The sequence below is a fragment of the Oncorhynchus nerka genome, linkage group LG7 (assembly GCF_034236695.1).
Source record: "Oncorhynchus nerka isolate Pitt River linkage group LG7, Oner_Uvic_2.0, whole genome shotgun sequence".
Taxonomy (NCBI): domain Eukaryota; kingdom Metazoa; phylum Chordata; class Actinopteri; order Salmoniformes; family Salmonidae; genus Oncorhynchus; species Oncorhynchus nerka.
Genome location: NC_088402.1, coordinates 89,602,870 through 89,621,184, shown reverse-complemented (window position 1 = coordinate 89,621,184; position 18,315 = coordinate 89,602,870). Strand labels below are relative to the sequence as shown.

The following is an 18,315-nucleotide window of genomic DNA, read 5'->3' as shown; positions in this document are numbered from 1 at the left end:
GGGTAGGTCAGATGAATGGTTGGGGGATGTGGGGGGGGTCAGATGAATGGTTGGGGGATGGGGGGGTAGGTCAGATGAATGGTTGGGGGATGTGGGGGTAGGTCAGATGACTGGTTGGGGGATGTGGGGGGTAGGTCAGATGACTGGTTGGGGATGTGGGGGGGTAGGTCAGATGAATGGTTGGGGGATGTGGGGGGTAGGTCAGATGAATGGTTGGGGGGGGTATGTGGGGGGTAGGTCAGATGAATGGTTGGGGATGTGGGGGGGTAGGTCAGATGAATGGTTGGGGGATGTGGGGGGTAGGTCAGATGAATGGTTGGGGGATGTGGGGGGGGATGAATGGTTGGGGGATGTGGGGGTCAGATGAATGGTTGGGGATGTGGGGGGTGGGGTAGGTCAGATGAATGGTTGGGGATGTGGGGGTAGGTCAGATGAATGGTTGGGGGATGTGGGGGGTAGGTCAGATGAATGGTTGGGGGATGTGGGGGTAGGTCAGATGAATGGTTGGGGGATGTGGGGGGGCAGGTCAGATGAATGGTTGGGGGATGTGGGGGGTAGGTCAGATGAATGGTTGGGGGATGTGGGGGGGGTGGGGGGGTAGGTCAGATGAATGGTTGGGGGATGTGGGGGGGGATGAATGGTTGGGGATGGGGGGGTCAGATGACTGGTTGGGGGATGTGGGGGGTAGGTCAGATGAATGGTTGGGGGATGTGGGGGGTAGGTCAGATGACTGGTTGGGGGATGTGGGGGGGTAGGTCAGATGAATGGTTGGGGGATGTGGGGGTAGGTCAGATGAATGGTTGGGGGATGTGGGGGTAGGTCAGATGAATGGTTGGGGATGGGGGTGGGGGGGGTAGGTCAGATGAATGGTTGGGGGATGTGGGGGGTAGGTCAGATGAATGGTTGGGGGATGTGGGGGTAGGTCAGATGAATGGTTGGGGGATGTGGGGGGGTAGGTCAGATGAATGGTTGGGGGATGTGGGGGTAGATGAATGGTCAGATGACTGGTTGGGGGATGTGGGGGGTAGGTCAGATGAATGGTTGGGGGATGTGGGGGGTAGGTCAGATGAATGGTTGGGGGATGTGGGGGATGTGGGGGGTAGGTCAGATGACTGGTTGGGGGATGTGGGGGGGGATGGGGGGTAGGTCAGATGAATGGTTGGGGGATGTGGGGGTAGGTCAGATGAATGGTTGGGGGATGTGGGGGTAGGTCAGATGAATGGTTGGGGGATGTGGGGGGTAGGTCAGATGAATGGTTGGGGGATGTGGGGGGTAGGTCAGATGACTGGTTGGGGGATGTGGGGGGTAGGTCAGATGAATGGTTGGGGGATGTGGGGGGGTAGGTCAGATGAATGGTTGGGGGATGTGGGGGGTAGGTCAGATGAATGGTTGGGGATGAATGGGGGGATGTAGGTCAGATGAATGGTTGGGGGATGTGGGGGGTAGGTCAGATGAATGGTTGGGGGATGTGGGGGGATAGGTCAGATGAATGGTTGGGGGATGTGGGGGTAGGTCAGATGAATGGTTGGGGGATGTGGGGGTAGGTCAGATGAATGGTTGGGGGATGTGGGGGTAGGTCAGATGAATGGTTGGGGGATGTGGGGGGTAGGGGGTTGGGGGATGTGGGGGTAGGTCAGATGAATGGTTGGGGGATGTGGGGGGTCAGATGTCAGATGAATGGTTGGGGATGTGGGGGGTAGGTCAGATGAATGGTTGGGGGATGTGGGGGTAGGTCAGATGAATGGTTGGGGGATGGGGGGTAGGTCAGATGAATGGTTGGGGGATGTGGGGGGTAGGTCAGATGAATGGTTGGGGGATGTGGGGGTAGGTCAGATGAATGGTTGGGGGATGTGGGGGGTAGGTCAGATGAATGGTTGGGGGATGTGGGGGTAGGTCAGATGAATGGTTGGGGGATGTGGGGGGTAGGTCAGATGAATGGTTGGGGGATGTGGGGGGTAGGTCAGATGAATGGTTGGGGGATGTGGGGGGGGGATAGGTCAGATGAATGGTTGGGGGATGTGGGGGGTAGGTCAGATGACTGGTTGGGGGATGTGGGGGGTAGGTCAGATGAATGGTTGGGGGATGTGGGGGGTAGGTCAGATGAATGGTTGGGGGATGTGGGGGGGGGGACATGTAGGTCAGATGAATGGTTGGGGATGTGGGGGGGTAGGTCAGATGAATGGTTGGGGGATGTGGGGGTAGGTCAGATGAATGGTTGGGGGATGTGGGGGGGGTAGGTCAGATGACTGGTTGGGGGATGTGGGGGGTAGGTCAGATGACTGGTTGGGGGATGTGGGGGGGGATGTGGGGGGTAGGTCAGATGAATGGTTGGGGGATGTGGGGGGTAGGTCAGATGAATGGTTGGGGGATGTGGGGGGGGGTAGGTCAGATGACTGGTTGGGGGATGTGGGGGGGTAGGTCAGATGAATGGTTGGGGGATGTGGGGGGTAGGTCAGATGAATGGTTGGGGGATGTGGGGGTAGGTCAGATGAATGGTTGGGGGATGTGGGGGGTAGGTCAGATGAATGGTTGGGGATGTGGGGGATGAATGGTTGGGGGATGAGGTCAGATGAATGGTTGGGGGATGTGGGGGGTAGGTCAGATGAATGGTTGGGGGATGTGGGGGGTAGGTCAGATGAATGGTTGGGGATGTGGGGGGTAGGTCAGATGAATGGTTGGGGGATGTGGGGGGTAGGTCAGATGAATGGTTGGGGGATGTGGGGGGGGGGGGGTCAGATGAATGGTTGGGGGATGTGGGGGTTGGGGTAGGTCAGATGAATGGTTGGGGATGTTGATGAATGGGGATGTGGGGGTAGGTCAGATGAATGGTTGGGGGATGTGGGGGGTAGGTCAGATGAATGGTTGGGGATGTGGGGGTAGGTCAGATGAATGGTTGGGGGATGTGGGGGGTAGGTCAGATGAATGGTTGGGGGATGTGGGGGGAGATGAATGGTTGGGGATGTGGGGGAGGTCAGATGAATGGTTGGGGGATGTGGGGGGTAGGTCAGATGAATGGTTGGGGGATGTGGGGGGTAGGTCAGATGAATGGTTGGGGGATGTGGGGGTAGGTCAGATGAATGGTTGGGGGATGTGGGGGGTAGGTCAGATGAATGGTTGGGGATGTGGGGGTAGGTCAGATGAATGGTTGGGGGATGTGGGGGTAGGTCAGATGAATGGTTGGGGGATGTGGGGGGTAGGTCAGATGAATGGTTGGGGGATGTGGGGGTAGGTCAGATGAATGGTTGGGGGATGTGGGGGGTAGGTCAGATGAATGGTTGGGGGATGTGGGGGGGTAGGTCAGATGAATGGTTGGGGGATGTGGGGGGGGTAGGTCAGATGAATGGTTGGGGGATGTGGGGGGTAGGTCAGATGAATGGTTGGGGGATGTGGGGGGGTAGGTCAGATGACTGGTTGGGGATGTGGGGGAGTAGGTCAGATGAATGGTTGGGGGATGTGGGGGGTAGGTCAGATGACTGGTTGGGGGATGTGGGGGTAGGTCAGATGAATGGTTGGGGGATGTGGGGGTAGGGTCAGATGACTGGTTGGGGATGTGGGGGTAGGTCAGATGAATGGTGGTTGGGGGATGTGAATGGGGGGGGGTAGGTCAGATGAATGGTTGGGGGATGTGGGGGGTAGGTCAGATGACTGGTTGGGGATGTGGGGGTAGGTCAGATGAATGGTTGGGGGATGTGGGGGATGAATGGTTGGGGGTAGGTCAGATGAATGGTTGGGGGATGATGAATGGTGGGGATGGGGGTAGGTCAGATGACTGGTTGGGGGATGTGGGGGGTCAGATGAATGGTTGGGGGATGTGGGGGGTAGGTCAGATGAATGGTTGGGGGATGTGGGGAACGGTTGGTCAGATGACTGGTTGGGGGATGTGGGGGGTAGGTCAGATGAATGGTTGGGGGATGTGGGGGGTAGGTCAGATGAATGGTTGGGGGATTGGGGATCAGATGAATGGTTGGGGGATGGGGGTAGGTCAGATGACTGGTTGGGGGATGTGGGGGTAGGTCAGATGAATGGTTGGGGATGTGGGGGGTAGGTCAGATGACTGGTTGGGGGATGTGGGGGTAGGTCAGATGACTGGTTGGGGGATGTGGGGGGTAGGTCAGATGACTGGTTGGGGGATGTGGGGGGTAGGTCAGATGACTGGTTGGGGGATGTGGGGGGTTGGGGGATAGGTCAGATGACTGGTTGGGGGATGTGGGGGGTAGGTCAGATGACTGGTTGGGGGATGTGGGGGGGGTAGGTCAGATGACTGGTTGGGGATGTGGGGGGTAGGTCAGATGACTGGTTGGGGGATGTGGGGGTAGGTCAGATGACTGGTTGGGGGATGTGGGGGGGTCAGGTCAGATGACTGGTTGGGGATGTGGGGGGTAGGTCAGATGACTGGTTGGGGGATGTGGGGGGTAGGTCAGATGACTGGTTGGGGGATGTGGGGGTAGGTCAGATGACTGGTTGGGGGATGTGGGGGGTAGGTCAGATGACTGGTTGGGGGATGTGGGGGGTAGGTCAGATGACTGGTTGGGGATGTGGGGGGTAGGTCAGATGACTGGTTGGGGATGTGGGGGTAGGTCAGATGAATGGTTGGGGGATGTGGGGGGGTAGGTCAGATGAATGGTTGGGGGATGTGGGGGTAGGTCAGATGAATGGTTGGGGGATGTGGGGGGATGTAGGTCAGATGAATGGTTGGGGGATGTGGGGGGTAGGTCAGATGAATGGTTGGGGGATGTGGGGGTAGGTCAGATGAATGGTTGGGGGATGTGGGGGGTAGGTCAGATGACTGGTTGGGGGATGTGGGGGGTAGGTCAGATGACTGGTTGGGGGGTCATGTGGGGGGGTAGGTCAGATGAATGGTTGGGGGATGTGGGGGGTAGGTCAGATGAATGGTTGGGGGATGTGGGGGGGGGGTAGGCCGTTACAGACTTATTATAAAATGTATTAAATTGTTCCCCCTCTCAATCTACACACAGTACCCCATAATGTGAAAGCAAAAACAGGTTTAGAATATTTTTGTTACTCATACTAATTATTATTATTTTTTTATTTTTTTAAATATCACATTTACATAAGTATTCAGACCCTCTATAGTCAGGACTTTGTAGCAACTTTGGCAGCGATTACAGTCTTCTTGGGTATGACGCTACAAGCTTGGCACACTTGTATTTGGGGAGTTTCTCCAATTCTTCTCTGCAGATCCTCTCAAGCTCTGCCACCACCATGCTTCACCGTAGGGAGGGTGCCAGGTTTACTCCAGACGTGGCGCTTGGCATTCAGGCCAATGAGTTCAATCTTGGTTTCATCAGACCAAATAATCTTGTTTCTCATGGTCTGAGAGTCTTTTAGCAAACTCCAAGTGGGCTGTCATGTGACTTTAACTGAGGAGTAGCTTCCATCTGGCCACTCTACCATAAAGGCCTGATTGGTGGAGTGCTGCAGAGATGGGAGAACCTTCCAGAAGGACAACCATCTCCACAGAGGAACTCTGGAGCTCTGTCAGAGTGACCATCAGCTTCTTGGTCACCTCCCTGACCAAGGCCCTTCTCCCTCGATTGCTCAGTTTGGCCGACGGGCCAGCTCTAGGACGAGTCTTGGTGGTTCCAAACATCTTCCATTTATGAATGATGTAGGCCACTGTGTTCTTGGGGACCTTCAACGCTACAAAACATTTTTGTAACGTTCCCCAGATCTGTGTCCCGACACAATCCTGTCTAGGATAATTCCTTTGGCTTGGTTTTTGCTCTGACATGCACTGTCAACCGTGGGACCTTATATAGATCATGTCCAATCAAATAAATCATGTCCAATCAATTGAATTTACCACAGGTGGACTCCAATTAAGTTGTAGAAACATCTCAAAGATGATCAATGGAAACAGGATGCACCCTGAGCTCAATTTCGAGTGTCATATTAAAGGGTCTGAATACTTGTGTAAATAAGGCATTTCTAAAAACCTGTTTTCACTTTCATTATGGGGTATTGTGATGTCATTATGTGGTATTGTGATGTCATTATGGGGTATTGTGATGTCATTATGGGGTATTGTGTGTAGTTTCCTGAGGATTGTTTTGTATTTAATCCATTTTTGAATAAGGCTGTAACGTAAACAAAATGTGGGAAAGGTCAAGGGGTCTGAATACTTTCTGACTTCACTGTATGTGACTATTTCAGCTTATTGTAGGGAGAATGTATGTGACTATTTCAGCTTATTGTAGGGAGAATGTATGTGACTATTTCAGCTTATTGTAGGGAGAATGTATGTGACTATTTCAGCTTATTGTAGGGAGAATGTATGTGACTATTTCAGCTTATTGTAGGGAGAATGTATGTGACTATTTCAAGAAGCAGTGAAATGAGAGGTGGCAGGGAAGGAGAGTGGGAAGACGGAAGGAGAGTGGGAAGACAGACAGAAAGGTGGAGAGTAAGAGAGAGGAGGGGCGAGAGAGAGGGAGGAGAAAGAGAGAGGGGGAGGAGTCCAGTGATCCTGCAGACAGCCTGATTCTGTCATCTCCACAGCCCCCACTGTCACCTTTATTCACATCTCAAAAGGAAGAAAAGTAGGAAGCAAGAAAAAAAATTAGGCTGGTCCTGGGGGGTGAGAGGAGGAGGGGAGGGGGAGAGGGGAGAGGAGGAGTAAGGGAAAGGAGGGGAGGAGAAGAGAAGGAGGAGTAAGAGAGAGGAGAGAGAGGAGTAGGGGAGGAGAGGGAAGAGGAGTAGGGGAGGAGGATGAGGAGGGAGGGGGAGAAGGAGGGTAGAGGAGGAGGAGGGGGAGGAGAGGGGAGAGGAGGAGGGGAGGAGAGGAAGAGGAGTAGGGGAGGAGAGGAGAGGAAGGGGAGGAGAAGGAGGAGTAGTAGGGGAGAGAAGGAGGAGAGGATGAGGAGGCGGGGGGAGAAGGAGGAGAGGGTGAGGAGAAGGAGGAGGAGGGGAGAGGAGGAGGGAAGAGGGGAGAGGATGAGGAAGAGGGAGAGTGGGGGAGAGGAGGAGGAAGAGGGGAGAGGAGGAGGAAGAGGGGAGGGGAGGTAGGGGGAGGAGGAGAGGAGGAGGAGTAGGGGAGGAGGGGAGAGGAGGAGGAAGAGGGGAGAGGGGGGAGAGGAGAAGGAGGGAGAGAGAAGGAGTAGGGAGGAGAAGGAGGGGAGAGGAGGAGTAGGGGAAGAGAAGGAGGAGAGGAAGAGAAGGAGGAGAGGGAAGAGAAGGAGGAGAGGAAGAGAAGGAGGAGAGAAGAGGAGTAGGGGAGGAGAAGGAGAAGAGGAGTAGGAAGGAGTAGGGGAGGAGAAGGGAGGGGAGAAGGAGGAGGAGGGGAGGAGGAGGAGGAGTAGGGAGGAGAAGGAGGAGGAGGAGTAGGGGAGGAGAAGGAGGAGTAGTAGGGGAAGGAGGAGGGGGGGGAGAGGAGGAGAGGGTGAGGAGGAGGGGGGAGAAGGAGGAGGAGGGGAGAGGAGGAGGGGAGAGGAGGAGGGAGAGGAGGACGGAGGGGAGGGAGGGGAGAGGAGGAGGAAGAGGGGAGAGGAGGGGAGAGGAGGAGGAAGAGGGGAGAGGAGGAGGAAGAGGGGAGAGGGGGGAGAGGAGGAAGAGGGGAGAGGGGGAGAGGAGGAAGAGGAGAGGGGGAGAGGAGAAGGAGGGGAGAGGAGGTAGGGGAGGAGGAAGGAGTAGGGGAGAAGGAGGAGGAAGGGGAGAAGGAGGAGTAGTAGGGGGAGTAGAAGGAGGAGAGGATGAGGAGGCGGGGGAGAAGGAGGAGAGGGTGAGGAGGAGGGGGAGAAGGAGGAGGAGGGGAGAGGAGGAGGGTAGAGGAGGGACGAAGAGGGAGAGGATGAGGAAGAGGGGAGAGGAGGAGGAAGAGGGGAGAGGAGGAGGAAGAGGGGAGAGGAGGAGGAAGAGGGGAGAGGAGGAGGAAGAGGGGAGAGGAGGGGAGAGGAGGCGGAAGAGGGGAGAGGAGGGGAGAGGAGGAGGAAGAGGGGAGAGGAGGAGGAAGAGGGGAGAGGGGGGAGAGGAGAAGGAGGGGAGAGGAGGTATAGGGGAGGAGGAAGGAGTAGGGGAGAAGGAGGAGGAGTAGGGGAGAAGGAGGAGGAGTAGGGGAGAAGGAGGAGGAGTAGGGGAAGGAGGAGGAGAAGGAGGAGGAGAGGAGGAGGAGGAGGAAGAGGGGAGGAGGGGGAGAGGAGGAGGAGGAAAGGAGGGGAGAGGGAAGGAGAGGGGAGGAAAAGGAGGGGAGAGGAGAAGGAGTAGGGGAAGAGAAGGAGGAGAGGAAGAGGAGTAGGGGAGGGGAAGAGAAGGAGGAGAGGAAGAGGAGTAGGGGAGGAGAAGGAGAAGAGGAGTAGGAAGGAGTAGGGGAGGAGAAGGAGAAGAGGAGAAGGAGGAGGAGTAGGGGAGGAGGAGGAGGAGTAGGGGAGAGGATGAGGAGGGGGGAAGGAGGAGCAGAATTATTTATAAAGGGGGGGCAGCGGGGCAGATTGGGGACGGTGTCAGTGTGGCTCTCTGTGTGTCTGAGTGTGTGTGTGTGTCTGAGCGTGTGTGTGTGTGTGTGTGTGTCTGAGCATCAAGGTCAGGGGTACATTTACACCTGTCCCTCAAGGCTGTGTGTGGGGCTGCAAAGGACCAAATGGAAATCACATCATCACTTCACTGGGCTGAGAGGGAGGGGAGGGAGAGAGAGAGGAAGGGAGGGAAGGAAGGGAGGAAGGAAGGGGAGGGAAGGAAGGGAGGGAGAGAGAGGAAGGGAGGGAGGGAGGAAGGGAGGGAGGAGGAAGGAGGAAGGAAGGAAGGGAGGGAGAGAGAGAGGAAGGGAGGGAAGGAAGGGAGGGAGAGAGGAAGCAGAGCATGGAGTGTCCTTGAATGGCCAAGTACTGACTGACGGTGGGTGGGTGGGTGAATGACTGGTTGGCTGACTGACGATGGGTGGGTGAATGACTGGTTGGCTGACTGACGATGGGTGGGTGAATGACTGGTTGGATGACTGACGATGGGTGGGTGAATGACTGGTTGGATGACTGACGATGGGTGGGTGAATGACTGGTTGGCTGACTGACGATGGGTGGGTGAATGACTGGTTGGCTGACTGATGATGGGTGGGTGAATGACTGGTTGGCTGACTGATGATGGGTGGCTAGGTGACTGGCTGAGCTCGGTACACAATGGGGAGGGTTTACAACTACATAATGATATGTGGCTGCTGGCTGCTATCTGCAGAGTGTGCCTGTTGATAAGTGGCCTGTGATTGGCCTGTGGAGTGGTCTGGCGTGTGGGGTGAGAACAGCCCCTGAACCCCCTTACACACATATTAATTTCCCTGATTATCTCAACGCGGCCATGTCAGGTCGACTAGCCTGCCTTCAGCTAGCATGCATAAATAATAAGAATTCATAGCTGGTCTAGTCCTACTGAAGGACGAGTGACTTAATCTGTTACGATTAGCTGTCGTGGTTCAGATGCCGTGGGCCTTCATCTGTCTGTGTACTTTATGGTTTATTCAGATCAGACTGAACCATTATGTTGATGATTCACTTCCGTCAGATCTGAGCTAGAGGTCGACCGATTATAATATGTCAACGACGATACCGATTATTGGAGGACCAAAAAAGTTGATGCCGATTAATCGGCCGATTTTTACACATGTATTTGTAATAATGACAATTACAACAATACTAAATGAACACTTATTTTAACTTCATATAATACATCAATAAAATCAATTCAGCCTCAAGTAAATAATGAAACATGTTCAATTTGGTTTAAATAATGCAAAAACAAAGTGTTGGAGAAGAAAGTAAAAGTGCAATATGTGCCATGTAAGAAAGCTAACGTTTCAGTTCCTTGCTCAGAACATGAGAACATATGAAAGCTGGTGGTTCCTTTTAACATGAGTCTTCAATATTCCCAGGTAAGACGTTTTAGGCTGTAGTTATTATAGGAATTATAGCACTATTTCCCTCTATAACATTTGCATTTCATTAACCTTTGACTATTGGATGTTCTTATAGGCACTTTAGTATTGCCAGTGTAACAGTATAGCTTCCGTCCCTCTTCTCACCCCTCCCTGGGCTTGAACCAGGAACACATCGAAAACAGCCACCCCCGAAGCAGCGTTACCCATGCAGAGCAAGGGGAACAACTACTAGAAGGCTCAGAGCAAGTGACGTTTGTAACGCTATTAGCGCTCGCTAACTAGCTAGCCATTTCACTTCGGTTACACCAGCCTCATCTCGGGAGTTGATAGGCTTGAAGTCAACGAAGAGCTACTGGCAAAACGCACGAAAGTGCTGTTTGAATTAATGTTTACGTGGCTGCTTCGATGGTGGTTGTTGATTAACAGTCAGATCTGAGCCCGCATGATTCACTTCCGTCAGATCTGAGCCCGCATGATTGCTGGACAACGTGCATCTGGATGTTAGGGCTGTCCCCGACCCCCCAAAAATCTTGGTCAACCAAAAGTCATTTGTTCTTGGTCAAAAATGTAAAACATACACCCCTATGTGTTTTAATAAACTCAAATATACACATTTAGCCTGTCTGATGCTTTAAGCACACTGTTTGATGAAATAAGACACATAACTCAAGAGGGATCCAGAGATCAAGACAACCAGAAGAAAAGAAAACTTAACCTGATCATCCTCCTCCCACTCGTTGGCGGATTCTGCCGTTACTGTCCTGAAGTTGCCGGTGGAATGCTAATTTATCTTACCATTTCTACCAATCTGCGTGCCAGTTATGGTTCATAGGCACATTTTTGAGTAACAGTTTAAATTAATTCATAATAACATCTTCGTATCTCAAAATCATTGGCATGTGGTTAATCTAAATTCTATCCACATCCAAAATGGAAATGATACAAACCTAAAATGTAACTTCTATTGCCAACTATGTAAAAATAGCCTACATAAAGCCAACAAATAAAAACATTGCAGCCTACAGGTAGAAAATATCCTGATAAATATCCTATATACCACATATCCTATAAATCACATTGGCTACACATGGACTGTCTGCAAGTAACCTGAAACATTGTATCAACTATTAACTTGGGTCAGGCCTGAAGCTAGTACAAACTTGCAACATTGTATCAGAGTTTCCCAGGCCAGTGAGCTCAGGAAAGACACATCTCCAGGGTTTTATATATCTTGATCAACCAACAGCCTTTCGACAAAACAATCGACCCGTCGACTAATTGCGGTCAGACCTACTGGATTTACATAATAAAGAGGCTGGTTTTACTGAGTATAACGAAAAGCAGGGATATAAAAATGTACAGGAGACCACGAGACAAAACTAGGAATTGTAATAATAGTACACAAACAGGTTTAACCTCTTGCTTCTACTCGGGACGCTTGCGTCCCAACTAGAGCTCTGGAAATGCAAATGCGCTACGCTAAATGCTAATAGTATTAGTTAAAAATCAAAAGTTCATTAAAATACACATGCAGGGTATCGAATTAAAGCTACACTCGTTGTGAATCCAGGCAACAAGTCAGATTTTTAAAATGCTTTTCGGCGAAAGCATGAGAAGCTATTATCTGATAGCATGTAACACCCCAAAAGACCCACAGGGGACGTAAACAAAATAATTAGCATTTTGGCGTTACACAAACCGCACAATAAAATAGAAAACATTCATTACCTTTCACCATCTTCTTTGTTGGCACTCCTAGATGTCCCATAAACACTATTTGGGTCTTTATTTCGATTAAATCGGTCCATATAAAGCCTAGATATCGTTATATGTAGACTGTGTGATAAACGAAAAAAACATCGTTTCAAAACGTAACGTCATTTTTTAAAATTCAAAAAGTCGACGATAAACTTTCACAAAACACTTCGAAATACGTTTGTAATGCAACTTTAGGTATTAGTAAACGTTAATAAGCGATAAAATTCATCAGGAGGCGATGTAAAGATCATTAGCTGTCCGTCTGGAAAAATGTCCGGCTAGAAACTCAATGAAAATATCCGGTCCTAGACCTGAGGAGATACGGTGCCCTGCATGTGTTTGACCAAGAAAAAACTCTAAGGGAAATGACAAGACTCTAGACACCGTGTGGAAGCTGTAGGTACTGCAACCTCAGTCAATTAATTGTGGTTCACCTTTATCAATGGGTTCAAGTAGCGCATGGATATATTTTCCCATTTTCAGTGATCAGTTTTTCCTGTGCTTTTCGATGTAAATGCCGTTCTGGTAAAGCCACAGCAGTGATTTAACCAGTTTTATAAACGTCTGAGTGTTTTCTATCCACACAGACTAAGCAAATGCATATACTATATTCCTGGCATGAGTAGCAGGGCGCTGAAATGTTGCGCGATTTTTAACAGAATGTTCAAAAAAGTAGAGGGTCGACTTAAGAGGTTAACTAGTCCAGGACAGGACCGAGACAAACTAATAGGTTTAACTAGTCCAGGACCAAGACTAACTAATAGGTTTAACTAGTCCAGGACAGGACCGAGACAAACTATGAGGTTTAAATAGTCCAGGACAGGACCGAGACAAACTATGAGGTTTAACTAGTCCAGGACAGGACCGAGACAAAACTAATAGGTTTAACTAGTCCAGGACAGGAGCGAGACAAACTAATAGATTTAACTAGTCCAGGACAGGACCAAGACAAACTAATAGGTTTAACTAGTCCAGGACAGGACCGAGACAAACTAATAGGTTTAACTAGTCCAGGACAGGACCGAGACAAACTAATAGGTTTAACTAGTCCAGGACAGGACCGAGACAAACTTGAGTTAATTGACATATTTTAATTCCTCCTAGCCACAGCTGCCTGACACATTTTAATGCCCTCCAAGCCACAGCTGCCTGAAATGTGAATCTAAATTCAAATGGAGGACAGCAACACAGGCCCTCAATCTTTTCCCTCTTTCTCCACACACACACACACACACACACACACACACACACACACACACACACACCTTCCAAGCTGAAGATTTTTTCCACAGGCAATAAACAGGATGCAGCTGCTCTCAAGACATGGAGGGGATAGAATAAGACGAGGAGGGGATAGAATAAGACGAGGAGGGGATAGAATACGACGAGGAGGGGCTAGAATACGACGAGGAGGGGATAGAATACGACGAGGAGGGGATAGAATACGACGAGGAGGGGATAGAATACGATGAGGAGGGGATGGAATACGATGAGGAGGGGATGGAATACGATGAGGAGAAGATGGAATACGATGAGGAGGGGATAGAATACGATGAGGAAGGGATAGAATACGACGAGGAGGGGATAGAATACGACGAGGAGGGGATAGAATACGACGAGGGGGGATAGAATACGACGAGGGGGGATAGAATACGACGAGGAGGGGATAGAATACGACGAGGGGATAGAATACGACGAGGAGGGGATGGAATACGACGAGGAGGGGATGGAATACCATGAGGAGGGGATAGAATACGATGAGGAGGGGATAGAATACGATGAGGAGGGGATAGAATACGATGAAGAGGGGATAGAATACTCTTATAGAATACGATGAAGAGGGGATAGAATACGATGAAGAGGGGATAGAATACGATGAAGAGGGGATAGAATACGATGAAGAGGGGATAGAATACGATGAGGGGATAGAATACGATGAGGGGATAGAATACGATGAGGAGGGGATGGAATACGACGAGAAGGGGATAGAATACGATGAGGAGGGGATAGAATACGATGAAGAGGGGATAGAATACGATGAAGAGGGGATAGAATACGATGAGGAGGGGATAGAATACGATGGGGAGGGGATAGAATACGATGGGGAGGGGATAGAATACGATGAGGAGGGGATGGAATACGACGAGGAGGGGATAGAATACGATGAGGAGGGGATGGAATACGACGAGGAGGGGATAGAATACGACGAGGAGGGGATAGAATACGATGAGGAGGGGATAGAATACGATGAAGAGGGGATAGAATACGACGAGGAGGGGATAGAATACGATGAGGAGGGGATAGAATACGATGAAGAGGGGATAGAATACGACGAGGAGGGGATAGAATACGACGAGGAGGGGATAGAACACGACGAGGAGGGGATGGAACACGATGAGGGGATGGAACACGATGAGGAGGGGATAGATTACGATGAGGGGATAAAATACGATGAGGAGGGGATGGAACACGATGAGGGGATGGAACACGATGAGGAGGGGATAGATTACGATGAGGGGATAAAATACGATGAGGAGGGGATGGAACACGATGAGGGGATGGAACACGACGAGGAGGGGATAGAATACGACGAGGAGGGTAATGGAACACGACGAGGAGGGGATGGAACACGACGAGGAGGGGATGGAACACGATGAGGAGGGGATGGAACACGACGGGGAGGGGATAGAATACGACGGGGAGGGGATAGAACACGACGAGGAGGGGATAGAACACGACGAGGAGGGGATAGAATACGACGAGGGGGGGATAGAATACGACGAGGGGGGGATAGAATACGACGAGGAGGGGATGGAACACGATGAGGGGATGGAACACGATGAGGAGGGGATAGAATACGACGAGGAGGGGATGGAACACGACGAGGAGGGGATGGAACACGACGAGGAGGGGATGGAACACGACGAGGAGGGGATGGAACACGATGAGGAGGGGATGGAACACGATGAGGAGGGGATGGAACACGATGAGGAGGGGATGGAACACGATGAGGAGGGGATGGAACACGATGAGGAGGGGATGGAACACGATGAGGAGGGGATGGAACACGATGAGGAGGGGATGGAACACGATGAGGAGGGGATGGAACACGATGAGGAGGGGATGGAACACGATGAGGAGGGGATAGAATACGATGAGGTGGGGATAGAGTATGATGAGGGGATAGAACCCAAATCCAATGAGGGCCCAACTAGCAGCTACACAGCCCACTCTGACTATCCATCTCAACAGTACCATCTGAAGACAACATTTACATTTAAGTCATTTAGCAGACGCTCTTATCCAGAGCGACTTACAAATTGGTGCTTTCACCTTATGACATCCAGTGGAAACAACCACAGTAACCCAGAATAAAGCCACTGTTACAATACGGTCCATTCAACTGTTTTGTGTACATTGAGTCAGGCAAGCTCAATTAAGGAGCAGCTTGAAAATAAAAATAAATACTATTTGAACCCAGCTCGGAAGTTAACACGTCCTCTCTGGAAGTTAAAAGGTGAAATGTTGTCAAATAATATAATAAAAAGAGCGTCTTACCACTTCGTCTTCTGACCAGCACTTCTCTATGAGTTTGGGAACAGGCTTCTTGACCAGGCGCTGTAGGGCCTTGCCTGCATCGTAACTGCTCTCGTGAAGCTGGGAAGAGGGGGAAGCAGACCAACACTTTAGCTCAATATTCAGTGTTTGAATTAAAAAAACAACAACAAATGTTTTTATATAGTAAACATATATTACAACAGACAGGAAAATAAGTCATTGACGTATCTATAAACTACGACAGTGGGGCATATTACAATGAACAAAAATTTAAACGCAATTTGTAAAGTTTTGGTCCCATGTTTCATGAGCTGAAATAAAAGAGCCCAGAAATGTTCTATAAGAAAAAGCTGTTTCTCTAAAAATGTTCACGAATTTGTTCACATCCCTGTTAGTGAGCATTTCTCCTTTGCCAAGATAATCCACCTACCTGACAGTTGTGGCTTATCAAGAAGCTTATTAAACAGATCATTACACAGGTGCACCTTGTGCTGGGGACTATAAAAACCCACTAAAATGTGCAGTTTTGTCACACAACACAACGGCACAAATATCAAGTTTTGAGCGAGCATGCAATTGGTATGCTGACTGCAGGAATGTCTACCAAAACTTTTGCCAGAGAATTGAATGTTGATTTGTCTACCATAAGCCACCTCCAATGTCGTTTTAGAGAATTTGTCCACCGGCCTCACAACCGCAGACCACGTGTAACCACGCCAGCCCAGGACCTCCACATCTGGCTTCTTCACCTGCGGGATCGTCTGAGACCAGCCGCCCGGATAGCTGATGAAACTGTTGGTTTGCACAACCAAAGAATTTCTGCACAAACTGTCAGACAGTCTCAGGGAAGCTCATCTGCGTGCTCGTCGCTCTCATCAGGGTCTTGACCTGACTGCAGTTCAGCGTCGCAACCGACTTCAGTGGGCGAATGCTCACCTTCGATGGCCACTGGCAACGCTGGAGAAGTGTGCTCCTCACGGATGAATCCCAGTTTCAACTGTACCAGGCAGATGGCAGACAGCTGGCATTGCATCGTGTGGGCGAGAGGTTTGTTGACGTCAACGTTGGTGACAGAGTGCCCCACCATGATGGCAGTGGGGTTATGGTATGGGCAGGCATAAAATACGGATAACCAACACAATTGCATTTTATCGATGGCAATTTGAATGCACAAAGATATCCTGACAAGATCTTGAGGCCCACTGTTGTGCCATTCATCTGCCGCCATCACCTCATTTTTCAACATGATAATACACTACCCCATGTCGCAAGGATCTGTACAAAATTCCTGGAAGCTGAAAACTTACCAGTTCTTCCATGTTCTACATACTCACCAGACATGTCAGACATGCTCACCATGAGCATGTTTGGGATGCTCTGGATATTAGTGTACGACAGCGCGTTCCAGTTCCTGCCATTATCCAGTTACTTCCCACATTCCACAGGCCACAATCAACAGCCTGATCAACTCTATGTGAAGGAGATGTGTCGCGCTGCATGACGCAAATGGTGGCAACACCAGATACTGACTGGTTTTCTGATCCACACCAGATACTGACTGGTTTTCTGATCCGTGACCCTACCTTTGTTTTTAAGGTACGAGTGACCAACAGACACATATCTGTATTCCCAGTCATGTGAAATCCATAGATTAGGGCCTAATTGATTTATTTTAATTGACTGATTCCCTTATATGAACTGTAACTCAGTAAAATCTTTGAAATTGTTACATGTTGCGTTTTTATATTGTTGTTCAGTGTAGATTTGCATGTACAAACAACTAGCATTTTTGATTCCATTTTCTTGATTCGTTAAACGTCTAAGGAGATATCAAGCTCTACTTAAAACAGTCATTACATACAGAGATATTCACTCTCTCTCTCTCTCAAAGAAACCACCATGCCACATTGGGAGAGCAAATGGAGTTTAGGGAGGAGACAGCGACCTGCTAGGTATATTCATTCTCTGGTTTATAGAGTCGGAATATAAATACACTGTTTAGGATGATTTCAGTAGATTTCTTTGCTCGATTCCTCTGGTCTAGATTCATTTTGAAAGCAAGGGTCAAAGCGCTGATCAAGCATGATACATTGGAAGTGTCAGACACCTGGTTTCTTCTTTATGATGAAGCAGAGGAAGAGCTATTAACCTGGGTCCCTACTCCCCTATTCGTTCTACCTCTGCCCTATTCGTTCTACCTCTGCCCTATTCGTTCTACCTCTGCCCTATTCGTTCTACCTCTGCCCTATTCGTTCTACCTCTGCCCTATTCGTTCTACCTCTGCCCTATTCGTTCTACCTCTGCCCTATTCGTTCTACCATATTAGTTCTAGTTCCGCCATATTAGTTCTAGTTCCGCCATATTAGTTCTAGTTCCGCCATATTAGTTCTAGTTCCGCCATATTAGTTCTAGTTCCGCCATATTAGTTCTAGTTCTACCATATTAGTTCTAGTTCTACCATATTAGTTCTAGTTCCGCCATATTAGTTCTAGTTCCACCATATTAGTTATATTTCCACCATATTAGTTATATTTCTACCATATTAGTTCTAGTTCCGCCATATTAGTTATATTTCTACCATATTAGTTCTAGTTCTGCCATATTAGTTCTAGTTCTGCCATATTAGTTCTAGTTCCGCCATATTAGTTCTAGTTCTGCCATATTAGTTCTAGTTCCGCCATATTAGTTCTAGTTCTACCATATTAGTTATATTTCTACCATATTAGTTCTAGTTCCGCCATATTAGTTCTAGTTCCGCCATATTAGTTCTAGTTCTGCCATATTAGTTCTAGTTCTGCCATATTAGTTATATTTCCACCATATTAGTTCTAGTTCCGCCATATTAGTTCTAGTTCTACCATATTAGTTCTAGTTCTACCATATTAGTTATATTTCTGCCATATTAGTTCTAGTTCCGCCATATTAGTTCTAGTTTCGCCATATTAGTTCTAGTTCTACCATATTAGTTCTAGTTCCGCCATATTAGTTCTAGTTCTACCATATTTGTTCTAGTTCCGCCATATTAGGTCGGTTTGACATACTGCCACATTTTCTAAAAAGATGTTGCAGTCAAGCATGCCAATTTCACGCACCCTCAAAACTTGAGGAATCTGTGGCATGTT

The 18,315-nt window shown here is 49.5% G+C and overlaps 1 protein-coding gene across 1 annotated transcript in view; it reads right to left on the bottom strand.

Moving 5' to 3' along the window:
• The window catches only part of rerea (arginine-glutamic acid dipeptide (RE) repeats a), a 320,914-nt gene that overhangs the window by 95,777 nt on the left and 206,822 nt on the right, over positions 1–18,315 (bottom strand). The window contains 1 exon segment of the mRNA XM_065020955.1: positions 15,194–15,292. Coding sequence (XP_064877027.1) covers positions 15,194–15,292 — 99 coding nt within the window.